This window comes from Capricornis sumatraensis, chromosome X, assembly GCF_032405125.1.
Source record: "Capricornis sumatraensis isolate serow.1 chromosome X, serow.2, whole genome shotgun sequence".
Classification (NCBI taxonomy): domain Eukaryota; kingdom Metazoa; phylum Chordata; class Mammalia; order Artiodactyla; family Bovidae; genus Capricornis; species Capricornis sumatraensis.
In genome coordinates this window covers 62,794,330-62,815,460 of record NC_091092.1, presented here as the reverse complement: position 1 = coordinate 62,815,460, position 21,131 = coordinate 62,794,330, and the positions used below count along the sequence as shown (strand labels likewise).

At 64.8% G+C, this 21,131-nt stretch overlaps 2 protein-coding genes across 2 annotated transcripts; both read right to left on the bottom strand.

The window, feature by feature from the left end:
* Window positions 1–75: 75 nt before the first annotated feature.
* On the bottom strand, window positions 76–4,418 carry SRPK3 (SRSF protein kinase 3). The gene is made up of 15 exons (XM_068962691.1): window positions 4,366–4,418; window positions 4,164–4,294; window positions 3,922–4,030; window positions 3,701–3,788; window positions 3,323–3,410; window positions 2,651–2,757; window positions 2,399–2,564; window positions 2,263–2,288; window positions 1,649–1,778; window positions 1,338–1,577; window positions 1,150–1,250; window positions 693–800; window positions 548–617; window positions 373–465; window positions 76–260 (listed from the first exon to the last, which is right to left on the bottom strand). Exons 1-15 carry the CDS (start codon window positions 4,416–4,418, stop codon window positions 76–78), a joined length of 1,695 nt encoding a protein of 564 aa, XP_068818792.1.
* A 1,726-nt stretch (window positions 4,419–6,144) lies between these two features.
* PLXNB3 (plexin B3) lies at window positions 6,145–20,828 on the bottom strand. Its single transcript, XM_068963165.1, has 36 exons — window positions 20,715–20,828; window positions 19,347–19,460; window positions 16,847–17,941; window positions 16,025–16,204; window positions 15,440–15,568; window positions 15,259–15,359; window positions 14,694–14,823; window positions 14,411–14,567; window positions 14,212–14,320; window positions 14,018–14,132; window positions 13,809–13,934; window positions 13,620–13,736; window positions 13,257–13,350; window positions 13,004–13,173; window positions 12,686–12,837; window positions 12,346–12,451; window positions 11,687–11,817; window positions 11,327–11,503; window positions 11,040–11,232; window positions 10,702–10,944; window positions 10,455–10,610; window positions 10,216–10,367; window positions 9,972–10,072; window positions 9,659–9,882; window positions 9,335–9,513; window positions 9,097–9,163; window positions 8,519–8,846; window positions 8,308–8,411; window positions 8,122–8,218; window positions 7,716–7,894; window positions 7,401–7,561; window positions 7,012–7,159; window positions 6,803–6,867; window positions 6,658–6,733; window positions 6,506–6,580; window positions 6,145–6,249 (listed from the first exon to the last, which is right to left on the bottom strand). Exons 1-36 carry the CDS (start codon window positions 20,826–20,828, stop codon window positions 6,145–6,147), a joined length of 5,970 nt encoding a protein of 1,989 aa, XP_068819266.1.
* Window positions 20,829–21,131: the final 303 nt, after the last annotated feature.

Sequence of the window (21,131 nt, the reverse complement as noted above, 5' to 3'; positions counted from 1 at the left end):
CCCTGAAGGCACTGGGGGCCGGGGGGTAAGGAGGGAGCCAGGCCCGCCCCAAGCTGCCCAAAGTGCCCACAGGGCCTAGGGATTGAGCCAAGGGTGCTGCAGGCAGTCAGCCGCGCTGGCCCGCTTCTCAGGGATGTATTCCATCATGGGCAGCAGGAAGGCGCTGAACTGTGTGGCCTGCTCCAGGGGCCACTCATACTTCTCCATGAGCACCTCGTACAGGCCCCAGTGCTTGAGGTTGTGGATGTGCCGCAGCTCCCCTGGAGGCAGGCCAGCACCCTGCAGGTCAGCCTCCGCCTGGGAGGCCGGTCATCTGAGACCCCTCGCTGGCCCCCAAGTTCCCACATCATCCCTCCATCCAGGTGGCCCCACCTCTCCGGTTGAAGAACTCCCGGGAATAGCGGCCTGAGAGGGCAAAGGCTGGGGGGATGTCTCCTAACAGCTCCACGATGTGGGCGATATGGTCTGTGGACAGAAAGGGAGCTGGGAGGTTGGCCAGGCTACTGGGAGGTCCCAAGGCCGGACCTTAGGGTTCACCACCTCCTACCCTCATCACGACTGTAGTCTTCTCCCGAGTGCGGTTCGAACAGGTAGTCGCCAGTGGCCAGCTCAAAGGCCTGAAAAGGGCAGAGGCTAAAGCGATTGGCCCCAGTGAGTCTGCCCAGGTGGGGAACAGCCGCGGGCAGACATACCATGCATGCTGTGCTCCAGATGTCAGCCGGGGGCCCATACTCGGCACCGATCAGCACCTCCACGGCCCGGTACTGCCGTGTCTGGATGTCCTCAGTGAAGTGCTTGTGCTGGAGGCAAGGGGAGCCCGGGGGAGGGGCTGGGGCCAGGGCTGGGCTGCTCTTAGTCGCCCCCCACACGTCTCCCACCTCCTGTGGGCCCATGCACCCCAGGAGCATCGTGGGGCTCGCTCTGAGCCTCAGGGGACCCCGTTGTCCTAAGAGGGCCTGGCAAGGTGACCTGAGACAGGCCAGCCCCTGCACCATGGCCGTCTACCCCCGCCCATGGTCCCAGTCCTGCCGACTGGGTGGGAGAGGTGCTGTCTTGGGCTCGGCCCTGGGACTGCAGCCTGAGGCTGTCACGGGGGTCTGGTCGAGCCCCAGGGACCGGCCTTGTTCATAGCAAGGTGCCTGGTCATACCACCCAGCAGGCGTTGCCCAGGTCTGCGATCTTGATCTTGATCTTGTCTGCGTTTTGGGGCTCTAGGGGGTTCACCAGGAGATTGGAGGCACCAAATGGTGCTGGGGAAGCAAGAGAAGGGAGAGTGGCTGAGCTAGTCAGGCACCGGCCTAGCCCTGCCCACTGCCCGCTGGCCTGGTCACACTTACTACTAGGGGAGAGCAGGCCGCCGGCCTCCCGCTGGTTGGACGAGCCTGAGAGGATGGAGCACGAGGCGGGAGAGAAGAGGGAGCCCGAGAAGCCTGAGGTCTGGGAGCCCGGGCTGAGGCTGAGGTTGCCCCTGGGGGCCGGGGATGAAGAAGCTGGTGAGGGGTCAGCCCCAACGCCGCCCAGGTGGCAACCGGAAGAGGATGTGGAGCCGCTGCCCGCCTCGAGTCTGGAGCTGGAGTCTGGGGAGACAGGCCAAGGTACTGAGTGGGCAGCTGCCGCTGGGGGGCCCGCTCCCTGCTCCCATCCTCACCCTCGGCCTGGGCCGCGGCCTCCATGGCCTCCAGCTTCTGCAGGTCACGCAGCCGCTCCTCCAGCAGCCGCTTCTGCTGTTTCCGCTTGCGCCGCATCTTTTTCCTCTTGTTTTTTGACAGCTTCCCTGTCTGCCAAGAGAGCCAGGGTCAGCCCGGGGGTGCCTGGCAGCCAGCCGCGGAGCAGCCCAAGTTTGTTCACAGGGCTCCCGCAGGGGACAAAGTCTGCGGGTCCCAGAACTCCATGACCATCAGGATGTGGTCCTGCAACCTCGCCCACCTCCTGGGTCCCCTCCTGCCCTCCACTCTCCAGAGCTGGAGGCCGAGGAGGAACCAAGAAGCCTCTGGCTGGGCGCCAGCCTCCCTTGGGGCCAGCTATAAACACATTGTCCTTCCGGGGAGGTGGTGGTGAGCCCCAGTGGCCACCCGGGGCCGTTTGGGGCTTGTGGCCCCCTCTGTATCACCCTCATCCAGGCCACTTGGCCTTTTGGAAATGCCCCTGCAGGAGTATTGGGCAGCAGGGAGAGTTAGGGAGAAAGGGGAACCAGAGAGGCTGAGAAGTGAGCTCTGAGCAGATGGGAAAATGAGGCCTAGGAAAAGAGGCGGCCCAACTTACCAAGACCTCCTGGGGGGCGGTACTGACTGCGGTGGAGCAGGCAGAGCCGGGAGGAAGAGAAAGGAACCAAAACTCAGGCTGGGGCTGGGGCTGAGGCCCACGGGCCCTGCCCCAGCCCCACCCAGGATCTGGGTACCTGTGGAGCGGGATGGGGGTGGTGCCCCTGACTGTTGCCACTCTGTGGCCTCAGCAGCCAGGCGCCGGATGTAGGCATCCCCCACACACAGCAGGATGTTCTCGGGCTTGATGTCTGTGTGGATGATCTTGCACTTGGTGTGGAGGTAATCCAGGCCGTGCAGCACCTGGAGAGAGCCAGTCCTGAAGTCCACCCGCCCTGCCCTGGCTGCCTGCCACAGGGCTCTTCCTGCCGAACTCAGGAAGAGCTCACCTGCCTCACGATGCTCTTCACACAGGGCACGGGCAGGCCCTGGTAGTTGGACTTGATGATCCACTTGAGCAGCTGGTGGCCGAGGACCTCCAACACCATGCACACATCTGGGGCCAGGAGTGAAGGGCAGCCGCTGGGCGTGCAGCCGGGGCCCAGGTCCTGCCCACCCTCAGCTGGGGTGGGGGAGCCCCAAGCCTCAGGCAGCATAGAGCTAGGTCTGGGAGGTCCTGTATCACCACCATCCCAGTGGCGCCCTAGTGTCCCTGTCACTCTCTGGTGTGCCAGTTGGCACCATACTTTCTGTGGTCTTCCTAGGGACAGGGCACTGGAGGAGTAGACAGGTTTTTCAGAACAGCCCCAGTCCTGTGCCCATGTCTGCCCAAGAGCCTATTGACAGCCCCCCCCCAAAAGGGAAGGCACACAGAGATGGTGCCTCCCACTTGGGGGTAACCTAGCCATGGATTGCCAATGCCAACCTGGTTATCTGCTCCACCTCCCATGCCCAGACACAAATCCCTGAAGTGGTGGGGGTATTTCATAGACTAGTGTCATTGGAAGGGATAAACCGCCCATCACACAGATCAGCAAACTGAGGCCCCTGGAGCTGGAAGGCACCAGCCAGCTAGCTCCTGCTGAGATGCCACACTTGTTTGCTCAGCCTGCGAAGGATACGGACTCCATTAACCCCTGAGATCCTGAAGTCATCGATGAGCTGGACAATGGTTTCTCTTTTGGGGTCACTGGGGTCACTGTCTCGGACCTGCAGTAAAAGCCAAGGGGCCACAGATGGCTTCAACCTGCCCCTTGCCGGCTGCTCCCCCAGGGTGGGCAGCCCCTCCGGCACCCCCTGTCCCACTGTGCTTGGGCCTCACTGGAAGAAAAGCCTCAGGCCCGCCCTCTGGGTCCTCCCCCTCGGCCTTGCCAGCTGGAGCCTGCCCCTGTGGGCGCCCCGCCCCAGCCTTCGGAGCCGGGCGGGCAGGCCTCACACCCACATTGCCAGGCCCCAGGCGGCTCCCAGGGAGCTGGGAACGGGTAGGGGAGGCGCCTCACACATTTCAGGAGCTTGATCTCATCTACAGCTGTCTCCGTGTAATGCCCCGCGCTCTTCACCACTTTGAGAGCCACGAAACGCTTGCGCCTGCAACACCAAGACCCGTGTTGGCCGCTGGCACCAGGCAGACTCGTGGGGCCCTCGCCATAGCTGCAGGCATGCCCAGGGGCAGGATCCCAGCTGGAATGGAGCCCCGGGGTGGGGGTGGGGGGACACTCACTGGATGTCCCAGCAGAGCCAGACGGTGGAGAAGTGGCCCCAGCCCAGCTTGCGCACCACGTGGTACCGCCCATTGAACAGGTCCCCGATTTTCACAGGGTAGTAGCCGCCTGGGGAAGGGAGCCCACAGAGGCCGCTGAGGGTGGCACCTTGCCCCTGCCCCGGCACGGCGCCGTCCTGCTGGGACCCCTGGCCCACGTGGGCGGGCTCCGGGCCCCCTCCTCTTCCTCCCCGGGGCCTCACCCTTGCAGTAGTCCTTGGGGTCTTCCTGCTCCTCCTCGTCGGAGCCTAGCAGCCCCTGCAGCATCTGTGGCGTGGGGGCGGCGGGGGCCAGTTCGGAGCCAGAGGACTCGGGCCCGCAGGAGGCCTGCGAGCTGCGGGTGGGGCAGGCAGGCAGTGAGGGCACGGGCTGCCAGGGGCCCTGGGCAGCCCGACCTGGCCTTACCTGCTGCTGCTGTCACTGTCGTCGCCGCAGCCGCCGCTTGCACTGGCGCTCATTCTGGCCCCGTTGCCTGTAGTTCCGGCACCCCGGGCGGCCGCTCCTCTGGGGCCCGGTCACAGCCCGCACATTTATAGCCTCGGCCGCTGATCTCACCCGCCTTTATAAATAGCCTCCCAGCTGCTCGGCTGTGGGCAAGGTATGCAGCGGGGAGGGGGCGGCGCGGTGACAGCGGCCCTTGAGGGCCCGATCCCCCAGGATGAGCCCCCCGCCCCCATCCCAGGGCTGGGCAAGGGCGCTGCTGTGGGGACACGGTGTGCCACTGCCTCCCCGGGGAGTTCCCTGGCACCCTAGGACCACCACACCGGGATGTGGTGACCTGGACCCTGGGCTAAGCTCCTGCACTCCAGGACTGACAGAGGGCGCTGCAGAGTGGCCACGTGGTGGTGACCTGGTCCTCAAACTGGAGTCCCGGGGCTCCAGAGCCTGCTAAGGGCCCTGTGGGCATGGTGCCCCCTCTCATATGCCCTCAGGCAGCGGCCACAACTGCAAATATGCTCTGGCTTCTGGCTTGTGCAAGTCTGCCCAGAGGCGACCCCAGCCATTCTCGTGGGTACCTCACTCCCTGGCCACTCGGGTCCTGGAGCCCCAAGACGTGGCAGTCCAGTGTCCTCTCGTCCCTCCATTAGGCATCCCTGAGGGGCCCTGGCCAGGCGCGGATCGAGGGCGTGAGGTCTTCCCACCAGAGGTACAGGCCTGGGGGCTGCCCGCTTGGGACCCCAGTGCAGTATGGCGTCCCTGTGGCTCCCTGGGTCCATCTTTGCCTTGCTCTCTGGCTCCAACAAGTGCACGTGTCCATGTGGGATGCACAGGGAGGTGTCCACCCTGGCCCTGCCCTCGGGGAATCCTCAAATGGGAAGCAAAGGAGCCCATGGCTCTAGTGGTCCAGGTCACACAGCCCTCCAAAGCCTGTGACCTTGGGGTGGTAGCCAAGGGACCAGGTTTTGAAGAATCTGGTCCCCCAAAATGGGATGGGCAGGGGAACCTCCAGAGAGGGAGCAGGACACCCTGGAGACCTCTGTGGCTGGTCTTTGCTGAAGACTGGCTGTGGGTATGGAAGGCAAGGTGGGGCAGGGGGGTTTAGGTGCTCAAGGAGCCCCCCAGAGCCTGCAGGCACGGATGTGGGGTTTCTGCAGAGGGTCATGGGCACTTTGGCTCTTTAGAGAGAACACACTGATTGCTCCTGGGAGGGAATGGAGTCAGAATGGAGTAGAGGGAGCTTGGTAGTAACTGGCGATCCCGAGATGGGACACTCTTGGTTCTATATCCGTGTACCAGGAAATAGTTGGGAAGGTGGGGTGGGCATAGATAGTGGCGGGAGGGCAGGGGCATCTTTCACGCAGGGGTCATGTGAGGGAGGAGAACAAGGCCTTGGGGTCCTCTTTTTAGCATGTGGCAGAAGTTCTAGCTGCGGGCTGGGGGCTGGGCCAGGGCACCCAGGAGACTCACGGGAAAGGTGGGGCTGGGGACCAGGCATTTTCTAAAAAGACATGTTTGTGTTTTATTTCCAGATGTGATCCTCCAGCAAGCATATAAATACAGTGGGGGATGGGGGAAGGATTGCTATAAATTAGAAAGAAGCCCCCCAGCGGCATGGCAAGGAGGGAGAGGGGGAGGCCCTCCTACTCTGTGCAGACCACGCCTTGGTCACGGGCTCCATCCAGGGCTCCATCCGGGGTCGAGTGCGGGAAGGCGCGGAGATGGTGGGTCCTGCTGCCGCCTGACTCACAGTTCGGTCACCTTGTTCTCCACCAGCGCAGCAATCTGCTGCAGGCGGCAGGCCAGTTGCATCTTCTGGCCCACAGGGTCCTCTTCCAGGGCACCAATGATCTGCCAGGACAGAGGAGGCCGCCCAGCCTGAGGCCTTGGCCTCTGACCTGCTTCCATCTCAGTAGCAGGCTGGGAGCCAGACCTTCCTACCGAATCTTCCTCCATGAGGAAGCCGAGCCCCATTCCCCAGCCCCAGGCCCTTCCATTCCTCTACCTACACTGGACCTGGACACTCCCGTCCCCAAGGAAGACTCCTGGGGCCTCCCTCTGGGCTCCAGAGGCACGCCCCTCTCCCCGGAGCACCCCCAGGTCTCACCTGGTCATAGTACCTGTGGATGTGGGTGTAGAGTTCTTGCAGAGCTTGCAGGCAGTGGGGAGCCGAGGTATAATTCTGGGGGAGGCACATGGTGGGTGAGGCCCCGGCCCAGACCTTGAGCCCCCAGCTTCCCCCTTCCCCTGTGTCCTCACCCCTGAGAGCTCAGTCAGAGCTGAGTTCATCTCCTGGTAGCTCGCTGGAGGGCTCTGGCGGATATCAGAGTAATATCTGCAGAAGGGCACAGAGTTAGGGGCAGGCAGCCCAGGAGGTCCCTCGTCCATGATGCCCAACACCTACCTCTCTACCATCTGCTTGTAGCGAGGGATCTCCCGGGCGTAGAGCAGTTTGTTCACTGGGGAATCCTGCTCCGGGCGGGGTGGGCATGAGCGGGGAGGTGCCCTCTCCTGGCCCCATGCCCTGTGGGGAGCCAGCCCCACCCAGGGCTCAGCGCAGAGCCCCTGTGGCTACCCTCCCCCCCGCCCCGGCCTGCCCTCCTCGGCCCTCACCCGGCCCACTTTATGCTCCGAGACTGTGCAGGAGTCCATGAAGGTCTGGGCGATGACGGCGAGGACCGCGTCCACGTTGTCTGACACCCGCACGTCAAAGATGAGCTGCGGGTTCTTCAAGGTGTTCACCCAGAACCTCAGCAACAGGCTGGAGACACAGGCCATCCATGGAGTGAGGCCCGGCCAGTCCAGCTCAGCTCCTCCACCTGGACCCCAGTGGCCCTGAGCTGCCTGGCGAGCTGGCCATATCGGGGTGGGGAGGGGGGGTGGGCGTGATTGGTCACCCGAGGTGACGGCCCCCAGGCCTGGGCTCCTGTCCTGGCTCCGCTGGCAGTGTCCTGGTGTATCTGGGACTCATCTGCCCGGGTCCAGGCCAGCAGGTGACACACCTGTTCGTCTTCCAGATGTGCAAGGTCTCCGGGTCCTCAATGCTGTGCTTCTCCGCCAGCTCATCCAGGAAGTCAAACAGGTACTTGACGGCGATGGGCACGGGCCGGTTCACGCTGAGGATGGCTTGGAAGGCGTCATCCACAAACTTCTGCAGTGTGCCCTAGAAGGCAGGGGACGGGGCACTTTGGTGGGGGGTCAAGGTGGGAGGCCCTTCGAGCTGTGGCCAGCCCCATCGTCCCACAGCATCTCCCCAGGTATCTCTCCACCTGGGCATCTGTCCAGGTGCCCTTGCTGAGCCTCCCCGGGAGCCCCACCTTCATGGACAGCAGGCGGGTGAGGTAGATCTCCGGGATGGCCTTGGCCCGTGCCCGCTCCCGCTCCCGGTCCCTCAGGCTGCTCCGCCGTGCCTTGGCTGCCTCCGGCTCCTCGGGGGCTTTCACCAGGTGCCACAGACGGACCCCACCCTCCTCGCTATCCTCCAGCATGGGGGTGTCTGAGGGCACAGAAGCTGGGCCTTAGTCCTTGGCCCCCCTGCACCCATGCCACCAGCCGGGGAGCTCCAGCTCGCACCCAGGAGCTCCCTGATGGCGACACGCCACCACCCTCGTCCACCCGCCGGCCTGGGTCCAGTAGGGAGTCTTGGCTTCCCCGCTGATGAGGTGTTGGGAGACCCAGATAGGGCCGATGGCATGGCCTCGAGCTCCTGAGGGCCTCACTCACTCTCCCCTGATGGGCAGCTGGGGGTCAGGCTCTGGGAGATGATGCCTCCTCCGTTGTGCAGCTGGGGGATAAGCCTCACCGTGGCTCCGTCTGGGACCTGGCGGGGAGGGGGGCAAAGGCTGGGCTCCTTCCCTTCCCAAGCCCGAGGTGGGGGGCCGGCCTCCCCAGACCCCACCCACCGGGCACCTTGTAGTGCTGCAGGGTGTTGAGTCTCTTCCAGCGGTTCTGAGTCACTGATGTCACATCCTCATCTGACAGGGTGAGGTGACCTGCCAGGCCCGAGCGCCACTCTGGGGGTGCAGGGTGGGGACCCGGGGGAGCCAGTGAGCCCACAGCCCGTTCCTGCTGGGCAGAGCCGAGCTGCCAGGGGCGGGGAGAGCCAGGGGCGGGCACTCACCGAGATCCAGGGTGTGCGCTGAGGGCCTCTGGGAGAACGGGGTGCCCTTGTAGATCTGATCCAACACCTTCTCCTTGACCTGAGTGATCGTGTCCGTGTCGAGCACCCGGGTGGGGATGTGCAGTGCTGTGTTGCTCCTTGATGGCCCCCCTGGCCCCGGGCTGGCCAGCACCATCAGCGTCAGGGCCCGGAATTCCACATCCTCCCGCAGCAGGCGGCTGTCATTCAGGGTCCGTTTTGCCTTGCCTGTCACTGCGTCCACGGGGCCCTTGTCCACCTGGTACTGGATGGCCCGGAGGAGCATGTACATTGGTTCACCGGCCACCTCCTGCAAGCATCAATCTGGGGATCAGCCAGCTGCGTAAGCTCATAGGGGCAGCTGGCTGCGCAGAGCCAGGGCAGAGGGTGGTCCATGCCAGCGGGCTCAGCTTTGCACGCGACCAGGGCAAAGGCTCACCACCTGTCCCTTACCAACACCCTGCCCTTGTGCCCGAGGTCTCCTGGGAGGGATCGGGCCACAGGTCAGGGAGGCCCGAGGCAGCAGCCCTGGCATGGGGTGAGGGGAGAGGGGCCCTCACCCTCAGGAAGGCGTACAGGCATATAGACACCCAGTTGGTGAGCAGCTTCTCCGCCATGGTCTCCGTCCTGCGTGGAGTGGGCCCCAGGTCAGAGGGGCTGCGCAGGGCCATCTTGTCCCCCACCCAAGGCCAGTGGCAGAGGGCAGGCAGGGCTGATTTGCCCTACCAGTGGCTTGGGACCCAGCTGGCCGCCTGGGGCTCCCCGGGGCCACCCTGCCCAGAGCCATCCAGGGCCAACCTGCGCAGCATGAGCTTGGGGTTCTTGCGCACGTAATGGGAGGCCAGGTCACTGAGCAGCGTCCTCATGATCTCGGTCAGGTACTCGAGCTTGCTGTGCAGTGCCAGGGACAGCAGCGAGGCCACATGGCAGCGGTCCCGCTGCGAGAAGCTGGGTTGCCCCTCCAGGGTGTGGATGAGCTAAGCGGGAGTTGGGGGGCACCAGCGCTCACTCTGGGGAGCCCGGCAGCCCACGTGGCCTCCCACCACGCAGCCTATGCCTGCCGACCACCCAGCCTCCCTCTTCACCCCAGGCCCCCCTCCAGCCTGCCCACGTGGCCCTCACGGTCAGGAGGAAGAGCTTGCTGTTGAGCAGGTTGGAGAGCTGCATGAGGCCCTGGTGCACGGGTGCACGGCGACCCTCTTCACCCGGCCCCTCGACGGCCGGCTGCAGGGTGCCACTATTGCGCCCAGGGAAGAGGACCCGCTCAGCATAGGTGCGGTAGTCCACAAAGGGGATCCCGCTGGCCTCCAGGTCGCTGCTGAGGTCAGTCATCTCTGTCATCAGGTCTGCAGGCCAGGAGCCACCGGGGTCTGAGCTTGGGAGCAGCTCTGCCTGCGTCTCGCTCCCCCCGCCTGCCCTCCCACCCCTGCCCCACCTGTGAACTCCTTGCGGCACTGGTCACCCACGCCAATCTCCAGGTTCTCCAGCTGCATCAGAACCTTCTGGTAGTCCCGCATGGCTTGCTTGCTCTTGTGCCTGCCACCGGGGCACCGAGTGTCAGCCACACAAGCTGGCCTGCCTGGGCCGAGACCCCCAAGCCCAGATGGCTGGCTGTGGGGCACCCTTGCCATAAGTGAAGAGGGGACTGGACTGGACACTGGCGTGTGTGTGATCCTCACCTGTACATGAGGGTCAGGAGGAGCACGGCAGTGATCAGCAGGGCTGCACCCACGCCTAGGCCCACCTGGGCCTCTACGGGGAATGCAGACAGCACGGGTTCCGCCTCATACTGGACCGGGCCCAGCACCAGGCGCACGTTGCCCATTTGCACCTGGGGGTGGTGGGAGGCACAGGATTCCTGAGCACTGGCTCTGATGGCTCTGGCCGCCCACGCCTGTGCCTGGGGTCCCAGCCTCACCACGAACTGCAGCAGGGTGCCATTGCTGGGCTGTGGGACCTGCGGGGGCGGCTCACAGTACAGGTGGGTGAGCGTCAGCGTCTTCACCAGGCACTCGCTGTTGCCAATGTGCACGCGCACTTCCTCCTTGCTGATGGCCAGGTTGAGGCCCTCGCCCTGGGAGGCCGATCGCGGGCCTGAGTGGAGTCACTCAGCCTGTGTCTGCAGGTCCCCCTCGCCCCCCAGGACTGCTGGCTGAAACCCTGACCTCCACATCCAGAATGTGGCCTGGCTTGAGGCGGTAGGGGCGGGTGGACCCCCCCTCGTGATGGAGGGGGGCCAGCCGAGGGTTGGGCTGGTACAGGAAGTCCTGGCCCCCACTGGCGCTGGCAAAGTCCACATGCACGTTGTCCAGGCTGAAGAAGACCCGCCGGAGGCTCGCTGTGTCAGGCACCGCGGGGCTCCGGCAGAGGAGGAGGGTGGATGAGTTGATGGAGCACACGCTGGAGCACTGTGAGGGGGCAGGCCGAGGTGAGGTGAGCTGGGGGCTCCGGGCCTGCCCCGATCCCTTGCTGGGCACAGCCTCGCCTGCTGCTGCAGGCTCACCTGCAGCCAGCCCCGCTCCAGCTGGGTACAGGCCTGGGGGGCTGCAGCTGGAGCCTCGCAGCCACTCCTTGGGGTCGGGTCCTGGGACTGCAGCTTCACAGCAGCCCTCTCTGAGGTCTCCAGCCACACAGACAGCAGGGGCTGCTGTACCACGTCCAGGTCCGTGCCCCTGACTCGGATCAGCCGCCCGCCCCTGCGCCAGGACGGGAGTCAGCGTGGCCCGGGCAGCCTGGCCCCGTCCTGCCACCCCACTTTGCTGGCAGGGTGCAAGTGCACCAGGTCCTCACCCCCGGAAGCTGACACTGGGCTCGGCTGCAACAAGCTGGGGGTTGGCAGTGTAGTGGAAGGGGCTGGCGAGCAGCAAGCGCTGGGCCTGGCCAAAGACCACTCGGACCACTGCGTCTCCTGGGCTAGCCTGGGGCATGGTGTGGCACACAATGGCCTCAGGACACACCGGCTCTTGGCTGCAGGGTGGGGAGCGGTCTGGCACCTTGGGTTTGAACCTTGGCCTGGCCAGCCCGCCAGAGACCCACTTTGCCTCCCCCACCAAGGGCAGAGACACCCCACCACCACTGTATGCCGGGGGACTCGGGCCCGTCGGGAGCACCCCAGCTGGCAGCGACCAGCTGGAAGCAGGAGCCACTTACATAGGGCAGGGCTGGCTGCCCACAAAGGCGCTGATGTTGCCTCCTGTCTGGAGGCGCTGTCCGTGGATGGTGAGCTGGGTTCCCCCTGCCTGGGGGCCCCGCTGGGGACTCAGGCTCAGCAGGACAGGGTCCTGGGAAACAAGGCAAGCCAGGACAGGCATAGCCATCTGGCCTGGCATTTCCTCACCTTGGCTCCAGTCCCTAAAGCCCTGTGCCCCACTGCCATGCCCCACCAGGGGGTGCTCTGGTCCCCTCCCTGTGTCGCCTTGTCCTCAGCCCCAGCTCTAAGCCCTAAGATGCCGTCACCTCCTCGGGGACCTCTTCATCACCTCCTCGGGGGTGCTGTCTGTGCCAAGGGCTTCCTGGCCCTGGAAAGGGCCCCGGGCAGGAGGACAGGAGGGCTCAGGCTGGCACCTGGAGGCATCTCTGCTCTCCTGCATCCCTGTGGCCTCCTCACCCTCCCATCTCGGCCCCCAGCCCACCCCACACTCAGTGGCCAGAATGACCCCTCAGATCACATGGCTTCCTTCCTGGACAAGAGGCAACTCTTCCTGCTCCCCTCGGGTCAAGTTGGAAGTGCTCACCCAGATGTCAGTAGCCTTCTGCCCCTTCTTGCTACAATCCCCCTGTGTGGGCACACACCCTGGGCAGGCACTGACCTGGTAGGTGAAGTACTGGGTTGAGATGCCTGGGGGCCGCCCCTTGATGGCCACTTGGATCGGCCCCATGGTGCGGTTGGGGGCAGGCGATGTGACACACACGATCCTGGTGATGGAAAGCCCATGGCTGCTCAGGGGCCCTTGCCTAGTGGGAGCCACAGGGCATTTGCCAGCCGCTGCCCAAGGCCCAGCCCCCCTCCCTCTGGCTTATCGTCCTTTGGTGCATCTGACCCGGGGCCCACGTGTCTTGGCTCCAAGCCTCCCTTCTTTCTGGGTGGCCAGTCTCTGTGGGCCTCCCTGGGATGGCATCCCTCTGCCCCTGGCTGCCAGGATGCCTCACCGGGTCGAGATGCGGTAGAGAGACGGCTCAGGCCTGCAGGGCCAGCCGGCCACACTCACGGCGTCCTGCACGTCGGCGAAGTCCCGGCCCAGGTTGGAGCCCTGGATGGTAAGAACCAATCCGCCCTCAGGGGGGCCAGTCAGGGGCTCAACCTGTAACCAAGAAGGATGGTGAGGGAATGCCCTCGACCCACACCCTCTGAGGGGGGGCGTGGGCAGGGCTGCTAGGACCAAGAAAGTGGGGGCTAGGGGTTGAGGGGAGGAGGCAGACGGCTAGGCCGTGGGGGAGGCGGCAGTGGGTGAAGGTTCAGGGGCTCACAGTCTCGATCCTGGGTGTGGGACACAGCGGCTCCACGGCTCCAGGTGGGCATAGTGGCCCATAGCGACAGGCAGGCTGGCCGTGGCTGCACCACAGGCAGCCCAGACTCCCATTGGCTGCCTGGCAGTGGCTGCAGTCAGGGTGGCCCACAGCACAGTCGTACAGGGTCACTGGTGGGGGGTTAGGAGGCATGGTAAAGCGCCCCCACTGGCTGCATGCCCTGCCCTGCCCACCCCACCGCCCCCAAGCTGACCATGAAGACTGTGAGCATTGTCCAGCCGCTGGCCCTCGCCCCGGGTGACATAGATGGGCACCGGGAGCTCCTGCTGGACCGTGGAGGGCTGGAACTGGGGATGGAAGGGAGGGTCAGGCCCGACGCAACTGAGAACCTCCCAGGACCCCTGCCCGCCTCCTCCGGGAAGCTCCTCCCCACGGGTATGCCTCCCCACCCCCACCCGGTGCAGGGCACATCTCCCAGCCGTGGCGTGCCCAGAGCAGGCCTCATGAGTGACAGTGGGTTAAAGGGGGTGAGTGAGCCCCTGAGGGCCTGGGATGAGCCCAGGCGGCAGGAGGTGTCCAGCGGCAAGTGAGACTGGGGGGTCGGGCACCTGCCCACCTGCTGGGCCTGGCAGTGAATGAGGCCCGAGTCCCCAGCCACCTCCTCCAGGGACGCTGGCAGCCTCTGCAGTTGTCCGGGCAGCTCCAGCCAGCAGTGGTAGGAGTCAGGCAAGCCCTGGGGGGTGTATGCTGTCAGCAGCCTGAATGCCATCAGCTACCCCCGGCCCCCACCTGCTGGAATGCTCACCTGGAAATGCTGAAGGTTCTGCACGCGGAGGGCCAAATGGCTCTCCCAGCCCACTGGCACCAGAAGGGGGCCCACCAGGCCCTCGACCTGAGGACAAGCCCCCGGGCCACGCACCTGGATGTCCACCTGGCCGGAGGAGACCGCTTAGCACTTTGGAAGGCAAGGGGCCTGGGGGCAGGGGGGGTGTGGGGCAGGGTGGATCCACCCACCTCTTGGGTGCTGTAGATGGTCCTCTCACCCTCTGGACAGCGTTCTCCATACACACAGTGGCTGCTCTGGGGGCACCAGTGGCAGCGCCAGAGGCTGCCCACACAAGCACGGCACCTGGGAGGGCAGGGGGCTGCTGAGACGGGGCACTATCTGGGGTCCCCACCCCTACCCCACAGCCAGGCTGGGCACTCACGGGGCAGCTGCCTCCAGGGCTGTGACTGCGCTGCAGTCATAGAAGGAGAAGTTGGTGGCAGCCACGGGCACGTCCTCGAACATCAGGGCCAGGGGCAAGGTGATGTGGTCTGGGAGGGGGATGGCAGTGGCAGGACAGGTCAGGTGGCTCCTGCCTCTTCCAGTTCCCGCCCTCGCCCCTTGCCCCAGGGGCCCCTCACCTGTGCCTGGAGGGTTCAGTGGCAGCTGGTCCTGGGGAGGGGTGACGCAGGCCACCTGGGGCCCTTCCACATGAGCCAAGCTTTCATAGTCGCCAAAGGCGCAATGGAAGTATTCATCCATGGCCAGGGTGGGCAGCCGGGGTACCAACAAGGTGACCTGGGGCACATGCGAGGAAACCCAGCAGGTGGGGGCCTTTGGAGGGGGCCACGGGGCTGAGGCAGAGGGGTCCAGGCAGGGAGGGTGTGGGCAGAGGCAGAAGGAGAGAAGGAAAACGGGGCTCACCTGGCCCTGCTCCTGGCGGGGGTGGTGGGCTGGTAGCATGCTCTGGATGTGCAGACAGAGGCCGTCCTCGTACGTCCACAGCCACTGGTTGGGCTGGGTTGCCCGCCTGCATTGGCTCTTGCGGGTACACCTGTGGGGCAGAGGCCCGATGGGGCCTTGTGTGGGACTCGGGCTCCCTGGGTGATGGGCAGTTAGGGGCATGATACGGTCCAGGCAGAGCGCAGCAAGCGGGGGGCAGGGAAAGGGACTCCGCTCAGACAGGAAGGGGCTGACCCCGCAGGGCCTGGGGCCTGACATACAGCCTTTGGTCTTGACTGTGAGTCGAGGGCTGCTGCTGCAGTGGAGACGAGCACACGGACCTGAGTGAGGGGCGCCATCGGGGATTGATTCCTGGGGCTGCCAGGTGGAGGGGAGCTGGAGTGGGCCAGGGGGCACCCGAGAGAGGCTGACAGAGGCCCTGCCCAGCCTGAGGCAGTGTTGGCAAAGGGACACCAACCAGGCTGGGGGAGGTGGACTGACCTCCAGGCCCACCTAGAAGCACTGCAGGCGCAGTGCCCCGCCTCACCTGCCCTGCAGGACGCACCAGCCACACAGAGGGTCCTGGGCCTGAAGGCAGCTGCTGCAGTCCAGGAGCTGTGGGCAGGCTGCCACGGGTACCCGGGCCACCTGGACAGGAGGCAGAGGGCAGAGGTGGTGGGTGCAGGGCCTCTGGCTTCGTGTGCCTGGGCCCCTTGGACAGCCCTCACCTGCTGGGACGTCAGCACGTAGAGGTGGCTGCCGCTGCTGTCCACAAGCAGGTCAGGACTGATGGCCGAGCCCGGGGTCCCCACTTGCTGTGAGTGGTACACCTGGCCTTGGGTGCCATTGAGAAAGACCTGGGGGAGTGGGGGACAAAGCCCACTCTCAAGATGGCCACAGGCCGACCATTCGGGGCAGGTGCTGTCACGGCTGGGGTTCTAAGGGAACCTCCTGGCCCACAGAGCCGACTCCCATTCCCCCCCCAAGACAGGGAAGCTGGGCCAGGCTATGGAGGGTGAGGCAGGCCCCTGGGCATCCAGCGTGCCCAAGTAGCCTCCTCGATTGAGCCTTACCCAGCTAAGGGAGACACGCAGACCACAAAGAAGCAAGAGTCCCCTGTTACCAGCTGCAGCTGCCTGCGGGACATCCCTAAGCTACACATCCAGAGGTGGAAGGAGACAGATGCTTCTGTGAGCCATCCCAGGGCAAGAGGGCATCCAGTCGGGCTACTGAGGCCAGTCCCGGCCTGGCAGCATAGAGGCTGGGCACTGGGGGTCTGGCTGAGGACCCCTTCGCCTTCCTCAGGCCCTTACCTTGTGCAGCTGGCCCTGGACATCCCCCAGGAAGGCGATCGTGTGTCCGTCCGCCTGGAGGGCCGCAACAGCGCTGATGGAGTGTTTGAGCTGTAGCAGAGGCCCTGCCTCCACGGGCTGGCGGCCTGCGATGGGGCTGGGCGTGTGTTCATCGCCACAGGGGTATGACTCCGGGGAGTCCTGCAGAGGTGAGGATGAGCAGGGAAGGAATTAGTGCCCAGAAGAGGGAGGCTGGAGGTGCCTTCCCTAGGCCCTGGTCTGCGGTCCGTGGAAGAGGGCAAGGCAGCTGGTAGGACGTGCCCAAGTTCACAAGTAAGAGGGAGAGATGAAGAGCCCGGAGACTTAGCCTAAGCTGGCCCTCTGTGTCATCCTCTAAAGCAGAGGTCATTGGTGATGGGGAAAGCATCCAGCCACCCTTGGTCAGACAGTGGCTGGATGGCTCAGAGAGTCCCTGGTGGCTCAGACAGTGAAAGTGTCTGCCTACAGTGTGGGAGACCTGGGTTGATCCCTGGGTCAGGAAGATTCCCTGGAGAAGGAAATGGCAATCCACTCCAGTATTCTTGCCTGGAAAAATCCCATGGATGGAGGAGCCTGGTGGGCTGCAGTCCATGGGGTTGCAAAGAGTCAGACATGACTGAGTGACTTCACTTTACCCTTGGCCAGGACGACTTGTGACAGCCGCGGCTCTGGGCTGGGAGATGATTCAGGTCCACAGAGGGCCAGGGCCAGGGAGGCACACTGGGATAAGATAAGGTTGCCAGATGCCAGCGTGCAGAGTCTCAGGGGACAAGGCAGGGGTGAGGCCTGAGCCCAGTCACTCACGGATGGCAGGGTGACACAGCGCGATGTGACGCCATATTCCACGGTGGCTTCCTCGGTGCCGCTGGGGCCCCGGCCGCCTGCCGTGTAGCAGAGGCGCCGGGCCCGCTCCATGCTGGCATCCAGCTCGGCCAGGGGAAAGGCACACAGGGCCGCCTGCACCCCCCTCAGGCCGGTGGCAAAGGCCCCCAGTAAGGCGCCTGGGGCAAGGGCGGCGGCCTGTACGAGCCCGTGGCCCCGACAGCTGAGGGGCACTTCCACGTAGGAGTAGAGGTTGGCATCCCTCAGGCAGACCCGGGCCACGTACGAGCGATACTCGGCCTGCGCTCTGTCCCCACGGCGCCGAAAGACAAAGTAGGCCGACTGGGCGTTGGCTAGGGCCGCCACATAGCTGTTGTTGTAGTCGGAGAGGTCACCCACCACCAGGCGACCCAGGCCCTCGCTGGAGAAGGGCTGTGGCCCGGCCAGCTGGCGCACCGTCAGGGGTGGCACCCCTGCTGACAGCTTGCCCGCCAGGCCCCGGGCCACCAGCAGGAGGTCCTGGTCGGGTCCAGACACCACCAGGCCCACTGTGGGCACCCCCAGGGTGTTGGCAGCCACGAACTGCCCGTCACCCGGGTCCTCAGCCTGGTAGAGGAGTTCTGCCACGTCCTCCAGCCGGCGCTTCTCGCACACACCCTGCCGCACCTGACCGCAGGCCACCAGCTCCCGGGCCCGCCCGCTGACCAGCAGCAGCTGGTTGGTGTTGTCTGTGAGCCGGGCCTGTGGGCACTCGGCCGGGTCCCGGAAGGGCACGCAGTCAGGGCTGTCAAGGACGGGACCCGTGATGGCCACTGACTCCAGCTGCAGCTCGGGGCTAAGTTGGAAGAGGCGATTCACTGCACCCACGTACAGCGCCCCTTGGCCCGGTGCCAGCGCCAAGTGATGGAGGGTGGTGTTGGGTGCTGAGAAGCGGTGCGCCCCGGTTGGGGCAGGTGGCGGGCACAGCAGTGGCAGCATGAGCAGCAGGCGGGCACCGAGCAGACGCCGGGGTGCCATCTCGGAGCCCTGGGGAGGCCGTGCAGGAGGGCGCAAGTCAGGGTGGCTGTAGGAACAGCGCTGGGGAGCAGGAGGGACAGACAGACAGAAAGGGAGGGAAAGAAAGGCAGAGAGACAGAAGTAGAAAGCTGGGGCAGATGGAAGCAAAAGGAGAGGAGAGAGAAAAAGTCCGAGCGACTGGGGGACCAAGAAAGGGATGGAGAGTCCCCAGGGATGACAGTGGGGTGCTCGTGTGTGTGCAAGGGAAGAACTTTCTTCATCTTTCACTTTATATGCAGATTCTACAAGGCCATGAGAACACCCACAGAAGGACTGAGTCACCGAGAGAGGAGAGACCCCTGAAAGGCCCTACAGACAGCAGGGGCCAGTGGCCAGGGCCAAGGCAGAGAACAGAGGGCTTGGGGGATAGAGGGGGGTGTGGCCCAGACTGAGCTGGGGGTGCTCAGTGCCGAGGCAGGGGAGGTGCAAGGGACCGAGAGACCACCCAGGGTGCAGGGATCGGGGGAGGCCAGTCCTTTGCTCCATGGCTCCGGCAGCCAGGGGTCCACCAGGGTCTGGCATGGAGAGTGTTGATAGGGATGGGGTATGAGAAAAGACAGGGCAGGGACTTCCTGGTGATCCGGTGGCTAAGACTCCACGCTCCCAATGTAGGGGCCCTGGGTTTGAGCCCTGGTCAGGGAACTTGATCGCACATGCCACAACTAAGACCCAGTACAGCCAAATAATTAAATAGAAACTTAAAAAAGACAGGGCAGAGAGAAGACAAGCAGAAAGAGTGGGCCCGGGGGAGTGAGAGGAGTGCTTGAAAGGAAACTCAAGCCAGGAGTCAGGCATCCCCGTCCCCTCCGGCCTGCAGCCATCTGGGGTCCAGACCTGAGGGAGCCCCCCGCAACCCCCTCACCCTGCCCCGGCCCTGTCGGGGCCCAAGGTTGAGCCCAAAGCAGAAGGCTCTGAGTGGGGTCCCTGCTGCACCTTCCAGCTCACCTCCTGGCCAGGGGCAATTAGCAGCCTTGCATGGTGCCCAGGTGACAAGGTGAGGGACACACGTCATGAGCCCCTGGGCCCATGACCTCTTGAGCCTCCCTCCTCCTGAGCCCGGGGGCAGAGCCCCAGAGACGGGCAGAAAGCAGGTCCTGAGTTGTTGACCGAGGGTCCCATACCACTGGGGGTGCGGGCAGGCACCAGCCAGGAGGGCATCTGCGGGCATTCCATAGCCAGCAGCTCCAGCCCCCATGGGCGTGCCAGCTGCTGGGAGAGCCCCCGAGGAAGGCCCCTGCTCCCTTATCTTGGGGGCACAGACAGGAAAGTCAGGCCTGCCTCGGGGACTGGGCCATTTCCTCTGGAGCCCAGTATCGGCGGCCGTGTCTGGGGGGGGTCCGAGGCTAGAGGGCCTGCAGCTGGAGGTGCTGGGCAGGGGACCCCTGGGCTCCAGGCTCTTCTGTGCTCGGGGGACTCGGGCACTTACCCTGGCGGACGGCAGCAGCAGAGGCATCTCCTGGGCGGCGTGGCACATACCTCCTGGGTTCAGCTGCCCCGGGGCAGTGGTGATGGACACAGGACGGCTGTAGGGGGCATTGTCCTGAGTGGGAGGGAGACAGTCGAGGCTTGGCCCCATTCACATTCACTCCGCAGAAGGAGGGGGCCGGGGCCTGGCAGGCGGGCTCCCCCACAGCTGGCAGCTTTGTCTCTGCCCCAACAATGTCCCTTCTGTCTGGAGGCCCAGGCCAGGGACCCACTCTCTGGTGTTCCTAGTCCCACATCCAAGCTGCCCTGACCCGGGGGCTCCCTGTCACTTCCCACCCGCAGGGAGACACCCCCCTGGGGATCTGGGGACAAAGGGGGCAGAGTTGCCTTCATCCAGAAAAAAATGAGACCCACACAGCCAGTTCTCCCATGCCCACCCGGTGCCAGCCACCAGGCTCCTCCCCGTGTGCCCCCAGGGGTCCCTGTGAAGGGCCTGGAGGAGGTCACGGAGCGCCCCACCCGCCGAGGGTCAGTGCCTGCATGGGCAGCCTCACCCTCCGCAGCCTTGGCGCCTGGCTGAAGGCAAGCCTTGGCCCTCAATGCCGGCCTTTGTTCCGGCTGGAGGCAGGGGAGACGTCGGCCAAGGCAGCACCCCCTGCTGGGAGACCTCCCCCTATGCCCCCAACTCCCCACCCCCAGGGACTGGCAAAGTCGTGCCAGGTACAATCTAGTGCCAGTGGAGGGGGCCGTGGCCAAGAGGATGCACAGGAGCAGATGAGCACCCAGCCTTCAGCCTTGGGTGGGGACAAGACTACCAGCAGGTGGCCAGCTTCCTATGCCAGGCTCACATGGCCCCGTCTGCACACCGAGCTGACAGCGCTCAGGCTGTGGCTGTGGGGCGGGAACCAGCCAGGTTCCCCCTCTCACCCACGGTGTGCAACCGCAGCAAACTCCAGGGCCCGGTGGCAGTAGCAAGGCTGGCAGCCACTTGGCTGGGCTGGTTGGGTAGCTGTGGGGGTGGGCAGCGAGGCGGGCTGCTTCCCTACCCCCCGTGCCCTGCCCCGTGGCCAGAGGAGCCAGCTCTCCCATTTGGGGCCACAGTGGGAGTCTTACCACCCAGCTTTAGGGCCACCCCCCTGGCTGGGGTGGGGAGATCCATGCCCCCTACTTCCCCACCCTTGACCCGGAGGGCCCTGAACCCTGTGCCTGGCCAGCCCCAGCTCCTGCCTACCTGGGCGGGGCTCCTAGCTGGGGCCAAGGAGCAGCTGGCAGTGCCAGGAATGAGTCCCGGCCTCCCTCCCCACAATGCAATCGCACCCAACCCGCCTCATCCCAGTGGCCCAGCCTGGGCAGTCCAGCCCCTCTGTACCCGCCCCTTTGCCCGACGACTCAGGGCAGGGCACTGCTGCCCTCTGCTGGCTTTGGTGGGCAGAGGTGAGAGGGCCAGCTGCTCATCTGCCCAGAGGAGATGGTGCCCTCCCATGGCGGGACTGGCAGGCACGCAGTCTTTGGCCTGCCATGAAGTGCCTACTGAGTGCCAGATGCAACCCCGGCACTGGCACCGTTCAGAGACAAAACCCACTGCCATCTGTCTCAAGACATTCCTGGATCTAAGGGGCATAACTACCTACCAGCAGATGAGACCCCAGCTCATCTGTGGATGGCACTGTGGGTCACTAAGGATGGGGACTCAAGTCTAGGGGTGCTCAGATCCTCTAGATGTACAAACTGGGTTTAGAAGAGGCAGAGGAACCAGAGATCAAATGGTCAACATTCCTTGGATCAC